The 19,004-nt window shown below is 39.7% G+C and overlaps 2 protein-coding genes across 3 annotated transcripts in view; both read right to left on the bottom strand.

Moving 5' to 3' along the window:
* Positions 1-931: 931 nt before the first annotated feature.
* LOC134669784 (lysophospholipid acyltransferase 7-like) lies at positions 932-7,889 on the bottom strand. Its single transcript, XM_063527411.1, has 7 exons — positions 7,604-7,889; positions 7,229-7,512; positions 6,270-6,421; positions 4,705-4,901; positions 2,900-3,085; positions 1,890-2,016; positions 932-1,270 (listed from the first exon to the last, which is right to left on the bottom strand). Exons 1-7 carry the CDS (start codon positions 7,819-7,821, stop codon positions 950-952), a joined length of 1,485 nt encoding a protein of 494 aa, XP_063383481.1. The 5' UTR covers positions 7,822-7,889; the 3' UTR covers positions 932-949.
* Positions 7,890-8,827: 938 nt separating this feature from the next.
* Positions 8,828-19,004, bottom strand: part of LOC134670199 (G protein-coupled receptor kinase 1) — an 87,840-nt gene continuing 77,663 nt past the window's right edge. Inside the window, exons 12-16 of one of the 2 annotated variants that reach the window (XM_063527905.1) lie at positions 17,958-18,076; positions 15,819-15,981; positions 15,193-15,361; positions 12,267-12,511; positions 8,828-11,933 (exon numbers count right to left, since the gene is read on the bottom strand). In XM_063527905.1, coding sequence (XP_063383975.1) covers positions 11,745-11,933; positions 12,267-12,511; positions 15,193-15,361; positions 15,819-15,981; positions 17,958-18,076 — 885 coding nt within the window. In that variant the 3' untranslated portion in view covers positions 8,828-11,744. The remainder of the gene's footprint in view (positions 11,934-12,266; positions 12,512-15,192; positions 15,362-15,818; positions 15,982-17,957; positions 18,077-19,004) is intronic. The other variant, XM_063527906.1, reaches the window with a different exon arrangement.

The raw sequence follows: 19,004 nt of genomic DNA, 5'->3' as shown, positions 1-19,004 counted from the left end.
CGATCTCCATGCCGATAACTGGCGGAAGATGGCACAGGATCGAGACAATTGGCGTGTACTCGTGTCGGAGGCCAAGACTCATTTTGGGTCGCTGCGCCATTAAAAAAAAGTACTTATTGTGAAATTGAAGTAAGCTGCGGAATACAGTAACGAACACTTTATTAAAACAGGTTTTATTACAAAACAACTAAGTATACAAAAGGACTCTGTTCAAGAATAGATATAGAGCTGTTTTGGTAACTGAATTAGATGGCACAAGACGTCTACTGTAAGTATATTTCGCGGCAACTAGCTTGTCGAGCACTGTTTTTTAACAATCCAGTTTACCGTAACAAATAGCCATACCGTGCCATGTAGATCAGATGACAAAACTGCAGGGCTGTAATTGGGAACCACTTCGTTCGTTTATCCTTTGTCTGTCTTCTTTCTCAAATATACAAGACATACAGAGGCAGCTCTTAGAGCATTCAGTAACTGGAGACGCCTTGGCTGTCATTTTCTGTACAAAACAGTCTGCCGATTTTTGTGGGGGAGGAGCACGTCAAATGTATGGCTTTGTACATGATTCGTACGTAACGTACAAATGCCATGTCAGATGAACGTCAGTCCATACAAAAGTTTGCACAATTGTGCAAGGTTTTCGGCAGAGGGGTTAAGCTCTTAAAAGCGACTCCTGTTATTAAATGCTCTAAGGCACAGCTATATGCGAAATTTAGTTTTTCGATGTTCGCACTTCCCCCCTGAGTCTTCTATGTTCTTTGTCTATGCCACAAGGATGCAGTTCACGTTACGGACGTCACGTTAGGTACTGCTAACGGTGCAGCCATCATTGCAACTATCCTGTCATCGGACGCTTTCTGCAGTGAGGGACAAAGGCGTATTTCCCTGTCGCTCATAGCATCCACATAGCAGAAAGTGTCCTTGGAAAGAATAGATTTAATAACCCCTATCATTTATTCCCACTTGTAGACGGCCTGATGTCCTGGGTCGTGTTTTCAGGCTTGCTTGGTGCTACGTCATCAGTTTTGCTTTTACTCGCGGTAATATCTTTTAGAGCATCTGCATTCGAGACGAATTTCACTCTTGCTCTCCTTTTATCTATAGCAATCGCTGCCACGGTCAGAACTCCGAGCACCATGTGGTATACCCAGTAGATTGAATTGTAATATCTCAGGGCTACGGACCAGTCTTCTATGATGAGACATGGCGTAAGGTAGCATAAGCATAAAATGCGCATTATCGCAAAGCCGAGATCCCATGGGCCTGTTAGCTGAAATGAATAATTCGTTTTTACTAAATATTCTATTGGTTTTAAGTTTCCGTGCCCCAGTATCATCAGGTCTTGAGGTACCTACAGTAAGCTGCAGAGATAACTGTAAGTACCTACATAAAAAAACACAGATCCCGTTTCCCGATTCTTCTTCTCTCTTTGATTAAGTTTGTTTTCACCACACCAGCTCGGAAAGGCTTACTTCCCACTTCAAAAACTGATAGCAAAGTTACATTTTATTCACATGTGAGGCCAAGTAATCAAATGCATATTTTGAGTTGTTTTCTTATGTTTGCTGGTAGAATTGACTTTTAAATGATGATATTGGATGATAAATATTTAATAACATTCATTTGGATTTGATTTGGATCGATTGTTTGAAATTTTACATTTAATAATTGCTTTTGGTTGGTGTGGTGAAAAATTTTGTGTTTCACTCGGGGGCAAATTTTGTTTAACCCTCGTGCTGTGAAACCCTCGCAACGCCTCGTGGTTCAATTTTGGAATCTTTCGCCTGCTCGAGTATCAATATTAGCACGAGCGGTTAAACAACAACTTTACCCCCTTGTATAACAAATAACTATAAAAAGGTTTTATTGATAAAATTATATCTACTCACCGATTCGGAGTACAACTGGGAATAATCGGATTCCAAGTGAATGTAGACCCAGAGAGTCAGTGCCATGATTGTGTCTTGGATTGTGGAACCCGTCCATATCGTCCAAAGCAGGAATGAGCACGCACTTCTGTAATATCACATTAGACCTTTTTCATTTATTAGCAAAATACGAGTACTTATACTAATTATAATCTGTAAATTTATTTAGGGAATCCGTCTCTTGTGTTAGGAACTAAATTTAATCCGTTTCGATAAATCGTTTTAGTAAATTACTTACCTTCGTCTTATTAATTTTTAGATGTGTCTTATCAAGCATTAATTGATTGTGCAAGTTTCTACTTCAAATTTGACTGTAGATGGCGCTGTGCGTAAATTTTATTTTAAAGTAAAGAATAGAAAAATTGCGCTTCCGGCAGGACTTGAACCCGCAACCTCCGCAAATTTTGAATATCACTCGCAGACGTATCTGCATGTTTAAAAATTGATTTACTGCATAAATATTCTCCCTCGTATTTTCACGAAAACATACGAACGTGTCTTGCTATTTCAGTCAGTCTCGAAACAAAAACTACTGAGGCTGTTTGAAGTAGCATGACAAATACGAACGTTTCCGAGAAAATACGATGGATAACAATTATGCACTACATCTGTAACCCTGTGATGATGTTTGAAAATACAGTGACCAAAAACATGGCACAGTACAACGCCATCTGTTTTGGCTGTCAAGAAACGGTACGATTTTGGGGTTTACTCCTTAATAATCGATTTATATTTAAAAGCTCTGGGTAGGTATGAATGGCATGCGTCGGAGAGCTGACACCCTTACTTTTATTTGAAAACATTTTATTACCCGACTGCACGACGCAAAGGAGGGTTAATGTGTTTATAATGTTTTTTTTTCAGCAGTCACACGACTATATTAAAATTATAAATTGTTTCCGGCCTCGGCCACCAGAGGGCCACTGGCGGGGATATTCAGTGTACGTCGTACTAAAGAGAATTCGTCGTACCTTACTTCGAAGTTATTATTAATAAGGTTCTTGACGATATACTGTGCGAACCAGTACCGCGTGGCCATGTCCCAGCCACGTATCGTGTCCTTCATTTTCGGCCCCATCAATATTTTCTCGTTATCGAAACATTTGAGCATTGAAAAATTGTATTCTTCTTTATCCGGTGACAGTTCTGGTCCTACGCTGCAAGCATACAAAATTACATGTTATCTTTGGAAAGTCATAATTATGATTTTTTTAAATACGAATATAAGGTACCTACTAGTGATGTACCGACTATTGATTTGGCCGACTAGCCGACTAGCCGACTAATCGGCGCTCGAATGGCCGATTAGTCGGCCGACTAGTCGGCCAGATCATTAGCTTCGTAGAATTTAAGGTGAAAAACAATAGTTTTGCTTCTTTGGTTGCGCTATTCATCATATTAGCTTGGCTAAAAGGTGTTCTCTACAGGTTCAAAGACCTATCACGAGAATCCTGGTTCGATTTCTGTCTTTCTTTTATTTTGCGATCCTGAGCAGACCGTCAGTACCTACAGCTTGTAGGAGGTATTTCCAAGGCTCTATTTCCCGTACGTAGTCGCTAGTTAAGAACCTATCCCCTGTGGTCAGCGACTTTACGAGCAACGTGCCCTGTTTATAAGTCTCAAAATTTTGCAATAGCATTAACAGATCCCCATGGCTTCACCATTAAAAAAAAACAAAAACTGAATAGTAATAAAATCATTTAACTATAGAACTTGCACATGAAATTACACGAGAATCAGTTGAGATCGACCTGTAGAGGAAAACACCAGGGGGCCGATTTTTGAATTTCGATCGCTCGATTTCGTCACTCGAAAATCGGTGGAAAACAGAGAAATGCTAATTTTTGAAATACGAGCGATCGAAATTTGGAATCTAGTTGTATTGGCCACTCGATTTCAATTCTATTAGTAGAATTTAAACGCCTAGTAGTGGAGATATCATTTAACGAAATACACGAAATCGAGTGGTCGAATTTCAAAAATCGGCCCCCAGCCCACCAACATACGATAACGATCAAACGGTCAATTATATGAACAAAAGTTTTGTCTGCACCCTGAATAGGTATTTTGGTAAAATAGACATAAAACATAATGGCAAATATTGACTGTTGATTTCTTTTTTTCTGTTTTCTTTCACTAATAAAGTGCCGACTAATCGGCCATTTTTGCCGACTAGTCGCCGACTAATCGCCGACTATAAATGTGGCCGGATAGTCGGCTTTCCCGACTAGTCGGCGACTAGTCGGTACATCCCTAGTACCTACCTACATATTCTAAGGTATATATACCTACACAACAGCACTACGCTTACAGTACTGTAGGTACCTATATGCTAATTTTATTTATATGATATTATGGTCGCGCTTTTATCGCCTGTCGGATCATACGAGTGACTTTAGGCACAGAATAAATAATAGTTTTAGGTACAGAAGACTCGCTCTCTAACAAAACGCATCTGTCACGATCAGCACAGATATAGCCGCTAGGTGGCGACAGCGCCACGCGCGGCTTATGGCAAACCCCAAAATTGGGGTCGAACGGATGTACTTTTAGCTACCTGTAGCAAAGCGACGAAATCGCGGAGTGAGCCACGCCTGCTTTAGGTACATACAAGTATATATGTACACTGTTAACTACAACGGTGGACGTTATGCCTTTCGTAATAAGGTCCACCGATGTACAGTTAGGAGTGTTGCTGTTTGTAAGTGCTGGAGTGACATCCACAGTGATAAACTATAAACAGGCAGCCATCTTAGACCCTATGATGTGAACTTACACAGGTCTTGTAGGTCCAGCGCCCGGGACCGCCACGGACTTGGCAGGATACACGCCAAACCCCGCTCCCGAACATGTGCTGGTGGTAATCATGAGGATGATCTGGGACTCCAGGTAGTAAATCACTAGTTGTGGCATACAGAATAAGAATCGATAATCGGTGCCATAGTTTGTGTAGAACTCGTCATCTTCGTACGTCTGTGAACGTTTTAAGGCCTTCAGTAATTGCATATTATAGATTCGAGTAAGTACGATTTGCGTTACTACATTTCGCGGCATCGATTGAATTTGTTGCGACTACTTAGCCGGCAATTATCTAAAGTCGTATTCAATTTGTTGCAACGTGCTTGGAGCCCTTATGTTTGAAATTATTAAAGATTAGCTTTATTGTGGTTGTGTTCAGTGGCGGATTTTCAGTCTGTGCCGCCCTAGGCCCCCTGGGGCCTGCCCTGTAGCCGCCCTTTTCTCAGCACCCAGCATATTGACTGCATTTCGACTTATTTCTTGTTATCAATATCATTAGCGAATTTTTTGGGACAATTTGCCGCTCCTAATATCTTGCCGCTCTAGGCCCGGGCCTACTTGCCCTTAGGACAAATCCGCCACTGGATGTGTTAGTAATTAGTAGTATAGTGCGTAGTTTTGTAACAGAGCCCGGCGGCTAATCCTATTGTCTATTGTTAAGTAAAACCGCACGTGCTACTTACCTGCAAAAAAGGGTCATACTCATTCTATTTGGCACCTGAGCGCGGGCTAGTCCAACGCTCAAAAAACCAGTGTAGGTGCGCTCTCCGATAACGCGCCTTTGTTACGCATCTCGATGACACATTTTAGACTGGTTCTGTAGTGTTCGATTCGCCGGCACTCAGTAACCGAATTACGCAGGTTTTTATGCAGGTGGTTGTGGCACGTGGCACGAGCGGTTTTACTTATAGTTCGTAGGTTCGTAACTGAGCCCGAGCTAATCCTATTGTCTATTGTTAAGTAAAACCGCTCGTGCCACGTGCCACCACCACCTGCATAAAAACCTGCGTACTTCGGTTACTGAGTGCCGGCGACTCAAACGCTACAGAACCAGTCTAAAATGTGTCATCGAGATGCGTAACAAAGGCGCGTTATCGGAGAGCGCAACTACACTGGTTTTTTGAGCGTTGGACAAGCCTGCGCGCTCAGGTGCCAAATAGAATAAGGATGACCCTTTTTTGCAGGTAAGTAGCACGTGCGGTTATACTTAACAATAGACAATAGGATTAGCCGCCGGGCTCAGTTACGAATCTACGAACTATAACAATAGACAATAGGATTAGCTCGGGCTCAGTTACAAAACTACGAACTATACTATTAGTTATTCTGTGGTAATGATATTTAATCTAATCTCATTACCTAGGTACTTAGTTATTAAATATATTTAATCTCTTGATTTAACATCTAAATTAAGTAATGCTCATTACGAACAAGTCTCTCTAGCTAGATTATTAGAGACGTTAATGCTATGGCGCGGGTTTTAAACCAGCTCGAACTATTAACAATATCATATATAAGTATATTTTACTAAATAATATTTACGGAGATCGGGTAATTCGACCGCAGGGCAAAATATCCAAGCGTCAGCAACAAAGTCTTTCTCAGCTTCTGCCCAGTGACCACCCAGAAATCGCCTTGCACGCTGACAGTGCTGTTTATATGGTCGTTGAAGGTTTTCCATGTATAATACGGCCCTAAAACAAAAGTATTGGATCGGGTTTATTCACGCCCGGCTCTGCATCGGCAGTTTACTTCGACTAACATGCTTGGTCTCATCTACATGAAGCGCTTTATGGTTATGAATTGGATACTCAGCCGGCCTAGCCAAGGTGACAATCGCTATCGCTTCGACAACGAAACGCTTTGTGTCTCTCTATCACTCTTCCTTATAAGTGCGACAGTGACGGTTGCGTTTCGATCGCTACCTAGCGTTAGCGGTTGGCTACGCGGCCACGTAAGCGTTGTAGTAGGTATAAGATTGTGGCAGGTACGTACCATAGTCCACACAGTTAACTGACTTTCTAAACCTTACTGCAAATATATAAGGGCCATCAAAATGGTATAGCGTCCGTCGCCCCCAGTTTTAAGTGAGGAACGCGGCCGTACATTGTCACTGCCAAGGCAGTGCAAACTTAAGATCAGTCCAGACGGGACAATCAAATTGCCAATTTGAACAGGAAATAAATTAGCGTCAATAGCCGGGTCCACACAGAGCCAGCACCTCTACACTGCCGATCTACTCGGCTAAGGCACGTCTACTTTGGTCGTTTTGTGCGCGAGGAAACTGCCGCGCGCGTATGCTCGCTTGTGTGGACCCCGCTAATTTCATTTAACGTCCACACGTTCACAGTAAGATCGGCGATCCATATCTCTGAATTTAATTTTAGCGTCCACACCAAACAATTAAATTGACAATATAATCAGAGTCTTGATTGGCCTTTAGCGTGATCAGAGTGTCTAACAAGCGTAGTTAGTAGGTATATTTATAACATTAAATTTACCTTTATGTATGCCTATAAAGAAAAATGCATACGTGGCAATGTCAGCGGCGGTTAATTGAGTAACCTTTTCGTCAAGTAAACTCGCGGGAACTTTATGAGGAGCACTTTTGGTCTCTGTCTTGTTGCTTGTAGTTTGGTCATAGAGGTAAATTTCAAAAGCTAAGCCGACCAGCCGCAATGATAATGTTTGAAATAACCATCCAGCGTATTTTGTGCATCCAACATGGAAATATAAATATAGAAGGAACATCCATGTAAACGAGAGGCTCATTTTATGGACGAAACTGTAAATATGAACAAACATTACCTACGAGATATTTTTACCAGTAACTAAACGATATATAAAGTGATTCTTAGATAATGTACATTATTTACCGTTTATCGCAGCATTTAATCACAATAATATTTCCCGATACCAAAAAAACTGTGTAAAATGCTTTGGGACCACAAATAATTAGAGCAATCAGTATTCCTATCCCAGTACCTAATGCAAGCCGCTTTTGTATATCTTGAATATTTTTATACACGCAACCAAGAGGTACACATGCTAAAAGCGATGTGTAAAATATAGCGGTTGCTGAATCTGTTTGCATAACCGAAATTTACCCATTTATTGTAAATATAAAAATGTTTTGACTTGTGTACTTGTCAATTTTGACGATGCATTGTAATCAAAGTATATCAAAGTTACTCTATGGTTGTAATCATTGGACAGCGAAGGAGTCTTGTCACGTGAGGTTTGTCTTTTAACTATTTAACCATTTGACATTCCTTTTGAGGCCTTCGATTGTGAACCGCTTCGAGCAACACCGGCTTCCGCGAAGGTGAACCGTAATTCTTATTATTGTATGCAGATAGAATGCGTTTTCTTTAAGTATGATGACAAGTAATGCAAGTATAATATGCGACTGATTACCATGCCTAATTATAATCGTATCTATGCTGCGTACGATACAGTCGACGTCAAAGATAAATGTTTACACTTTTGCACCTTATGGCTTTGTAATAACTGTAATAAGGCGAAAGATGTATACATATCTCTGACATCGATTGGACACTTTATGGGCCTATGCTGCGTACGATACAGTCGACGTCAAGATATGTTTACACTTTTGCACCTTATGGCTTTGTAATAACTGTAATAAGGCGAATGATGTATACATATCTTTGACATCGATTGGACACTTTATTGGCCTATGCTGCGTACGATACAGTCGACGTCAAAGATATATTTACACTTTTGCACCTTATTGCTTTGTAATAACTGTAATAAGGCGAAAGATGTATACATATCTTTGACATCGATTGGACACTTTATTGGCCTATGCTGCGTACAATACAGTCGACGTCAAAGATATATTTACACTTTTGCACCTTATTGCTTTGTAATAACTGTAATAAGGCGAATAATGTAAACATATCTTTGACGTCAATTGGGCACTTTATGGGCCTATACTGCGTACGATACAGTCGACGTCAAATATATGTTTACACTTTTGCACCTCATGGCTTTGTAATAAGGCGAAAGATGTGAACATATCTTTGACGTTGATTGGGCAGTTTATGGGCCTATTTCTTGTAATAAATAAAAACGCCCAATTGATTAAATAAACAATTTACTACACATAATGTAGGTCACAATAAAAATATTTCTAACAGAGGTACGTAACACTCGCCTGATGCAGATCTAGCCTCGTCGTCTAAATGTACAATTATGTAGCCTAAACTACTTCATTACCTATCATCAGAGTGAAAAACGAATAAAAAATCTTAAATGCATTAAAAAAGAATCTACTTTTACAAACTAATTTGGCAAACCGGAATGTTGAATGAACATACATATTTTGGCGTTTGACTTCATGCTGATTTAAAGCAGTTATCGCTACTTTAGTCTCAGCCTTGTTTATCTGTATAATGGTTGTAAAATAATAGCACCACTAGACGCATTGATTCAATTTATCGTATACATAAAATTAAGAATGCATATAGTTTCTCATGAAAAAGTACATTGCGAATTAAACAAAAATGTGCCAATGTTTATGAAACCTATCACAAGAGGTACGATTTTTACAATCAAAACAACTAACCTATAATACTGCACAAACTGTTACAATAACTATAAATATTATTAAATATGTAATGTATACGTACATAATAACTTCATTAATTAAATTGATTATAACAGTTCCATAAAATCCAATTGACTAGCATCTAAATAGTTTTATATCTTATTAGATATTCTAAGCTCAATACGATATTTTCTACTTAGTGAAGAACGGCCACGACACACTCTAGTTCTTACCTCGACTTCTAGCTAATGTTGCATATTGGTAGCCCCGTGGCATATTATATTTCTCGTGTGATTATGCTGAGCCTACTATTATTCTATTTACAGTTAATTGTATATAAAACGAAAAATGAAACGATATATAACAATTATATAAAACTGCAAACTCACTGATAATGGTAGCCCCTTGGTAGCTTGTCTATGACTTGTCTGCGAGACCTCTTCAAATGTTTCAATGTTACGCCGCGTTGCTGCCTAGATCTGCGAGTTTGGAGTTCGAATGCTTACAAATATTAAAAACGACGTAAAACTTAAATGTTTCCGCTTTCTTAATAGTACACTACAGATAGTTAATGCATAGTAACTTCAGATATTAGAAACGTAAAAAAAGTACTTGTAATATCAAAATAGTGATCCATCTTTATTGCTTTTATATTGGACTCTGACTAAAGTCTATGAACTCGAGGATTACCTAACTAGTCACACTATGCTAATTCTCCAGTTGTTTATGCAAGTTTTTATCATTAATTATCTAGGAAACGATTTACATGACCAACACAACTAAAGGCACAGCAGATAATTGAAATGTCGAATGTTTACATTCTCAATATTGTATGTCACTTTATTGTTGATAAGATATTACGAGCATTGCATCATTAAAATAACGGCGTAAAACATCCCTGAGAATGTAAGCAGTCTATACAAAATATTATACCCAACTAGGGGCTTCAGAAATAATACACAAAAATAATAACTTTTGCTATAAAAACATGTGAATACGTTTCACTTTGAAAGCTGCTGGTCGAAATATAAAGATAGTAGTTTTAACTTAATTATTTCACATCATAAGAAAGGCTAGTAGACTGATTTAAGGGTTTACTAAATCTGCATCAGACGAAGCATAATAAACAAGGTTATACACATAATTGCATTGTCAATAACAAAAGGATACGACGCACAGCGGCAAAGCCAAATAAATAAATCCCCACATAAATTGATGTACATAAAACATGCTTTAAAATTTTCCTAAACGGTTTGCGATATTTTAGCCTTTACAACTATTGTTATTAACTTATTAATCACCACACCTAAATGTTGTTAGAAAAGTATTGCCTCTAAATATTACATGAAAAAAGAGTTTTATTAGATCTACTTACATTTTCTATCACTATCAATAACATTGAAAATGAATACAAAACGTTTGAAGACTTTAGAGAAAAGCAGTGTTTAAGTACCGACATGTCGTATTGTAAGTTACTATCTTTATGTATTGTTACCGTTAACTAAGGAGGAACATTATGAGAGAGCGAGACAATACAAAATAAGGGTCGTAACAGTTATTATTTGTGTGCAATAGTCAAGAGGCATTAACCAAAGTGCTGAAATTTCTAGTAGAATACAAATTGATTAAATCGAAGCTTCTAATAATTACGCACAACGAACAATTCAATTGGCATCAAAGTGGTCGACATTCTAACATATCAACACCCGAGCCAACGTTTAAGTTACATTTCATTTTAGTACTTATAATTTTCGATTCGACCTATTGCACAAACACATATTACGCGGGTATCACTAAGACTATCTACTCGATTTATAAGTTATTAATTTTTTTACATTACGTCCTACCGAGTTAAATACAACATTCAGAATGTTACATTAATAATTACAAAATTCAATCGGTGCAAACGATTACAAAAGTCACCATCGTCCACGATCGAAAATCAACGCGGGCGAACGGAAAAGTTTATACAATTTGATCGGTCCTATCACAATAATTCGTACGATAATAAAATTGCGAACGGCACTCGTTCGGTTATAATCGGCGGGACCTAAAGCGGCTACGGCCGGCGCCGCCGGCCCGCTACGGCACTAACACGTACGAGGAAAACTATCACACGAGCGGCACCGAGCCTCACACGGGCGACTCCGACCCCCGACCGAATCGCACCGGTTCCATCGAAGCCCCCGCTAATAATTTTTTAATTCACTCACAAGTCCGTCAGCGGCACTTTTACCTCTTTGACACAAATCACTGCACCGATCCGATAGGCACACAGCACTCGACGGGCACCGGGCGAAGTCGCTTCACTGCTTAAGTCCGTATTCTGGGTGCCGTCTCGAGGAGGCCCGGGGGGCATGTTCCTCCGCAGCCTACTTGATGAGCTGGGCGGCGCTCTTGGAGCGGCGGAACATCTTCGCGCCCTTGTTGGGCGCGGGAAGCTCGTGCTAGTTGTTCCCGTTGGGCGCGCGCGGCGCGGGCGAGGCGGCGGGCGCGGGCGCGCGCGGCTGGCCCTCCTTGGCGCCGTCGGTGCCGTAGATCTTGCCCGCCTTCTTGGCCATCGACGCCAGCAGCTCCACCGAGCACTTGTGCGCCGAGCGCAGCGACAGCGCCCACTCCTTCAGACCGATCTCGTCCTGGAATAAGGGAGAACACGGGTGAGCTAAATTAATATTACCATTTGTTGATTTCTCACATTATGAAAGAAGCGAGAAAACCGTAATAAAATCCCGAAACAGAGGCTTTCTTCTTCTGTATAGGACCTACATCACATTTCTTAGGAAATACCAGAAAACTTAAGAACATACCTTGATTTATAAGTTAAAAGAATGGCAGCACAGCACTACCAAATAATACTTATTTTTTAGCATTGGTAAGTATCATATAACTCGGTTTATCAAAATTAAATATTTAGTAGCAGATCCTTTATGTAGCCTGGAGGTGTAATAAATGTAAAATAACATATTTACCGTATTAGTAAGTACGATCTTCGTATCGTTCCTAGTACGGAGCACGATGCACTGCTCGCCCTTCACCGACACGAAATCGGAGGATACATCCTCGACGGAGTCTAAAAGAATCATCTCAGGCTTGGCGCTGTTCTCCAGATGGAGTTCTAGACGGTTCGGGTATAGCTTGGCATATCGCGTCTGCCAAGCGCTGGCGAATGGACCGCCGAGCTTCTTTATGTAGCCGTGCAGTATACAGTCGGACTCTGAAAAATAAATTGAACTTATTAATATTTGTAACACTACGTAGAGTTTACAAATTAAGTTAGAGTCAGACCAAGCTAAGTTGGCAGCGATTTTGATAGCCCAGACCCAGATCGTGCGTGTTAAATAAACGTCATGGAAGTTTGATGTTTAAAATAACACTTGCACGGTTTAGGCTATCAAAATCCACTTTTGCTTGGTCGGCCTCTAGACGACTTTTTATGTAGCTTCTGTTCGCACGCGCAAACGCGCTGAGACGGTCGGGCGAATGATAACAGAAACATCCGTTTTCATGTCAAAATATAAGTTAGAATTAGCCTCTAGAATACTTAATTATGTCGCACCCACTTCAAAAGTTTGGCATAAGGACATATCTCTTGATTCAAATGAAAAAAAAAACATTTATTTCGGTCTGAAAATATTGGTCTATGGTTTCATGTATTTGATTACCCTTTATAGGTATGTATATTTCTTTACTAGATATAATTTGAGTGCCACCATAATAAAACTACTATGATAGTTTGGTATACCATAGCCATTAAAGTGATTGAATGCAATTCCTTTAAAGGCGTCATGAATGTCCCCATAAAACGGAACAGCCTGCATCGTGGAACACAACAGACGCAGTAAGGTACATACAGTGTTGCCAACTTGGCATAAATGATGCCAGATCTGGCATATTTTCACTCGCTTAGGCACCAAAATATTCCATTTAGCATCTGGCATATTTTTAGCATAATTTAGTCTAAGCCAAGTTTGCACCAACTTGGCAGCAACAATATGCGCCATCGCCTTATGTGGTTCATATATTTATATGAATTTTGACTTTTGTGGACGGATGGACGTCGACGGTCTATATAAAATTGGTCAAGCAGATATTGTCAGTAGAAAAAGGTGGCAAAATTTAAATATATATATGTTTTAAGTGTCTAATTTCAAGTGACATTTAAGCACTTTTTTAACATATTTCAAAAATCTTTGGCATAATCTAGACATTAGTCTAGCATTTTTTCGAAATCCGAGTTGGCAACACTAGGTATGTACATATTAAATTGAACACTTCAATCGACAACGCGATTAAGTTAATGATGCATGATAACACGAGAAACATAAGGTACTTTAAATGCTATTGAAAACGAGGTGCATATTTAGAGTCAGACCAAGCTCTGCAACTCTGCATGGTATGTGCAATGATAAAGTAGCCATGACATTAGTGTAATTTTTTATAGAAATATAGTGTCCGACCGAAGGTTCGGTTTCGGTTTCGGTTTCGGCCAGTTTTGGCCAAAAAATCATGTTTCGGCTGTAGTTTCGGTTTCGGCCAAAAAACGGCCGAACCTTTCGGCCGGGCCGAAACTTACGAAATGGTACTTCGGAATAAGACCAAAAGTTGGGATAAGTAGGACAACAAAATTAATACCTACATATTATACTGATTCATCACCTACAGAAATTAATTGGTTTATTATAAAACACAATCCACTAATGAGGGCGCCACTGGACGGCCGACGCAGTCTTAAGAGGCTGTCAATACCTATAACGCGCACACTGTCTAATTGTTTCGGAGTGAATGAGTGATTTTACCTCAATTTACTATTGGTTTGTGTTCCACATGTCCTCTACTTCAGCTTAGCCTTTGGACTTGCTGCGCCATGCTCGGCCTGCGGTCTCGCTTTTTAATACAATGGACATTGGTTGGAGTCTGTGCTCCACTACTTATCCTGAAGCCTGAAGCACGGCTTTGACTTCGCATGAAAGTTCGCCTCACTGGTGAACTTCGGACTTTTAGGCCCAGGTGAAGATTGGTACCCGGCCTTGCGATATTGTCAAAAAAAAAATTTCGCGCTCGCGTTTTTGGTTGACCCTGTATCTACATGTTAACTTGACTGGTGAATGAATAGAGTTAGACCAAGAATATTCTGCAATGATTTTGATAGCATACGCAGTGCAACTAGTGCAAATGTTATTTATACGTCATAATTTCATAGAAGTTTGACGTTTAAATAACACTTGCACTGCGTGTGTTATCAAGATCGTTGCAGAATTATCTTGGTCTAACTCTAGTAATTTTCTTAAAAAACTGCTTAAGTAACATCAATTTCAAGTATATTGGATGTTGACAGCCCCATAATATGTGTATAAAAGGGGTTTTATGACATTTTTTCAACGATTTTAACAAGTCTACAAAAGTTTCGGTTTCGGTTTCGGCCGAAACTAGAGCCAAAGCCGAACATTCGGTTTCGGTTTCGGCAAAAAAACATGTTTCGGTCGGACACTATAGAAATATGACATTTAAATAATGAAACTACCTCACTTTGTTCTACTCAAGCCGATGTAAAGTTAGCTTAGCCGAACTTCCATGTACATAGTATGTTTATCCTTTTCGCCGCCATTGAATTAATATAATAATTAAAGTCATTAGGTACATTTCGTGTCCCACACGCCACGACTTGATATGTGATACGGATTGACTACATAATTTTTTTGACATGGCGTTGATGACACTTTTTTACTTCATTGACGTGGCGGCGATAAGGTTAATGAGTTCCCGATATTTCGACACAGTTGCACTCCGTGTAGATAGCATATCTTCACGGAGTAACTCTTGCGGAGTTAGGAGTATCTAGGAAAAACAGAAGAACTAGCGGAGTTAGGAGGATGTAGGAAAAACAGGAGAACGTACCTTTCTCGTCCGCGTCAAACTTCTGCTTCTGCTTAGACTTCTTCTTGGACTCCATCTTGTCCGCCTCCTGGTTGATGGTCTCGAAGACCGTTTCCGCCACCTCCGACTGCCATCTCTCCGATATCACCAGTGGGAAATCTTTGTACTGCATTTGGTCAGATTCCGTGAGCTGGAATTGATATAAAATAGATGTTTAGTCTCAAGAGTATGAAGGTGGAGAGGGTTACATGTTGGTAGCTTAACGCCCCTAGGGGTAAGGCCTGACTTTGAAACCGGACGTTATGAGTTAGAATTAGAATCCGGTTCATACTCGTACCTATGAATTAATTGGAATTTATCGACGATAGGTATGTCATTTGATATTTACCAGCCGCTTTTCGGTGAAAAACACCATCGTTAAAAACCAGATTAATCTCAATAATATTTTCTTGTGTTTCTATAACACAAACATTTTCATTTTTTCATGTTGCGACTCCTGTAGCATGAGAAAAATTTCACGACCCCCCGTGATATGTTATGTTTTTACTAAGGATTTTCGAGCTTCTGCGATCCCTCTATAGTTACTTCGCGAATTTGAATAACACTGCTGTAAAAGTTATAAAGGTACATCTAGGTCTATAAAATACCTTAATTCCCTTAGTGTCCTCCTCGTCGAAGCTGCCAATGTCAAATGCATCGGCCGCGTTGACTTCCCCACGCGGTGGAATCAGCGGCGGTGTATACTTCTGGTGGTACACCTGCTGCCAGTCGATGCCCGCGAAGAACATGTGCTCCTTCACCTCATCCGCGCTGCAAGTGCAATACAAGATTGTAAATTAACCCTTTAACCGCATTTTTTTTTATATACATATCCAGCTCATTTCGCCATAGTCTGATAAATAAGACAAAGATCTGATTTTGTTTTTACAGCACATTTATAACTCCCGTAACTATGCCAACCTTACTCTGCGTGGTACAAATTACTGTCGGTGGCAACACGAGCACGCTCGATCAGAAATTGCTGGCGGTTAAAAGGTTAAGGATATGACACCGATTGAAAAGTGTTATGCGGTAAATCAATTAAACCACCTAGTTTGGTTGCTTGGTACACTGGTGATCAAAAGTGCATGGAGAAGTTTCAACCGTAATATTAAGGCATTACGGTCGACATCTGTTCACGCACTTTCGAACGCCACTGTACCCTTGTGGCCTGGCCACAACATTGCGCGTATACTACGCAAACCTAACGGCCTGGCCACGACATTGACTGGCTTCGGCTAAGGTGAACGAAAGGTTCGATCGCTGTGTCTCGCTCCAACCTATGGTTATCACCTTAGCCGAAGCCAGTCAATGTCGTGGCCAGGCCGTTAGGTCTGCGTAGTATACGGTGACCGCATTAGATGGAAGTATTGTAAGTGTAAACCTAAGTTTTTGTTTTATGGCCGACTTACTTGGCGATTAAGAAATAAATATTTCGTGAACCAACATTTATAAAAGGAAAAATATACCTATATAATACTAGTATTCAACAGCCTAGTTAGTAGATATTATTTGCCTGTTTATCGCCTCTATTTTTTAGAATTAGGAATGCAGTTTTATTTTAATATATTACATATTAACCAAATGCATGACAATAAAAACGATTTTGGGTTTTCGTTTTGATGTGAACAACATAATAATTACACTAATCGTTATATCGAAGTAAAAACTCCGCGCATGTCAAGCGATACAAAACATAGGTTTCGTGGGAAATATACCATCATTGTATAACGGAGGTTCTTCCGTAAATATACCTTTTACAAGTTCACATGGTTAATAGACATTAATATTTTCATGATGTTACAAAAACTCAGTAAACGCTTAAGGCTGTAATTATTGTTCTATACAAACTCTACAAGTAGGTTAGTTCTACTGTAAACACTAAGAATGAACACCAAGCTGCAAAAGTACCTACAGTATTTTTCTATTCATAACTCGTTTTTATTTGAATATCATTTCGTGAGGGCACGAAGTCTCTTAATAAGGAAAAAAATTGGCGAACGCAAAACTACGTCAATTGTTGCATTCATATTATCTCATACGAGATATAATGAGTAGTTTGTATTCATGGCACATCATATCTTTTATAGGTATCGAGGACTCCACAAGCAGTGAACAAGCACGGTATTATTGTAAACAATTTCTGCATTCACCTTTATAAGAATTACCTAAGAATTATATATTAATAGGCAAACTGACTCATATAATTTTTTTTAGGTTTTTAACAAAAACCTGTCATTTGTAATGATATTAATTGAACAAAGTAAGGTCTCATTTCTAATGACAGTTATCATTATAGAAGCATGTACACGTACATATACAGTTGTCTTAAATTAAAAAAGGAGATCTCACTAACCAGACTCCACTTTAAGAAGGTCAAAGTTTGTTTCTGTCCTAAGGTCAGTTTACCTATTTGCCCGATTAAACCTAATATCTGGGAGACCGAGCTTTCCTCGGAAAACATATAAAAACTGAAAAATGTGCGTTTTCCCACAGACTTATCTCTAACGTCTTAACCTAGCTAGATCGATTTTTCGCCCCCGAAAACCCCATATAGCAAAGTACATCGAAATCTTTAGAGCCGTTTCCGAGATCCCCGAAATATATATACATATACATAAATATATAAACATTCAAGAATTGCTCGTTTAAAGGCGTATATAGGCACAGGATTAGCAAGCTACCAGCTACCAGGGAAGCAGGAGCACCCTAGGGGAGCAAAGCTCAGACGACCACCACCAACTCACCCCCTTCCCTTGCACCCGAGCCGCTTGTTGATGTCCCGCTGCAACAGCCCCTCGAGCAACGACTTGAGGCTTGGGCTGAACGATTCAGGCAGCTCCACGTTCTGGAAGACGTTGTAATTCTATTGCAGACATATGGGATTTTTACTATTGTTGATTAGTGCAATTTGAACACGGGTTTGGGCGTGGCTGCAAAAAGTTTTACCACAACAGACAGAGAAACCGTACCATCAGTAAAACCTGCATTATATGCGGTTTATATTCTGAAACGTAGTCCGTTAAGTGGGAAAGCGTATTAAGGTGAAAAATGTATGAAACTATACTCGGTATCTTTAGGTATTTAAATAAAAGTAAACAAAGTCTACCCTCAAATGGCTCCTTAACCCAGTTGAGGGTAGAAGAAAACATTATACGATCAAATAATGTAGGAAAATTAAAGTCAGGTCGTTCAGTGACTGATCCAGGCGGATTTGTATTTGGTTGGTTAACCAATAAATGTTATAACTACCCGAAAATATACAAATTGTTTGTTTACTTTTACTTCAATACGTAAAGATACAGACTCTAGTTGCAGAGACCAGTGAAATCTTATTGAAAATGATCGTATTAAGTCGGTTCTACTGAATTCCATATTTATTCCACAGCTGACGTAAATGGAACTGTACGGCCCCGTACAATGTACGGTGACCAGGTTGAAAAGTTCTAAGAGCTGTTTCCCACTGACGTGCAGTTTTTTGCGGGTACGGTTTTTTGCAGGATCCAGTTTTCTGTAGTATGCATGCAGGATTCCGCAAACTGAATCATCGTGTGAAAGTTACTATATTAGCACCTATACTACTAAAACGGGATCCTGCAAAAAACCGTACCCGCAAAAAATTGGACGTCAGTGGGAAACAGCTCTAACGGTTGACAATCCAGTACCACAAAACGAATGGCACCGCACGGCGTCACCTCTTTAGCTGTCGAATTTACGGTAACAATATTTACGAGTCATTTGTATTCATTTGTCTACGTATGCCACAACGTACAGGAAAAAGTACCTAAAAGGTG

Source organism: Cydia fagiglandana, chromosome 13 (genome assembly GCF_963556715.1).
Source record: "Cydia fagiglandana chromosome 13, ilCydFagi1.1, whole genome shotgun sequence".
In the NCBI taxonomy this organism is placed as follows: Eukaryota; Metazoa; Arthropoda; class Insecta; order Lepidoptera; family Tortricidae; genus Cydia; species Cydia fagiglandana.
Note: the sequence above shows the minus strand (reverse complement) of the source record. Positions and strands in the feature narration are given on the sequence as shown.

Excerpts from the sequence above, each read along its gene's own strand:
- LOC134669784 (XM_063527411.1), bottom strand. The coding sequence starts at position 7,821 with ATGCAAACAGATTCAGCAACCGCTATATTTTACACATCGCTTTTAGCA. Across the intron at positions 4,902-6,269 it reads GGTCGAATTACCCGATCTCC|ACGTACGAAGATGACGAGTT; the intron begins GTAAATATTATT and ends AAACGTTCACAG. Across the intron at positions 2,017-2,899 it reads AATAATAACTTCGAAGTAAG|AAGTGCGTGCTCATTCCTGC; the intron begins GTACGACGAATT and ends GTGATATTACAG.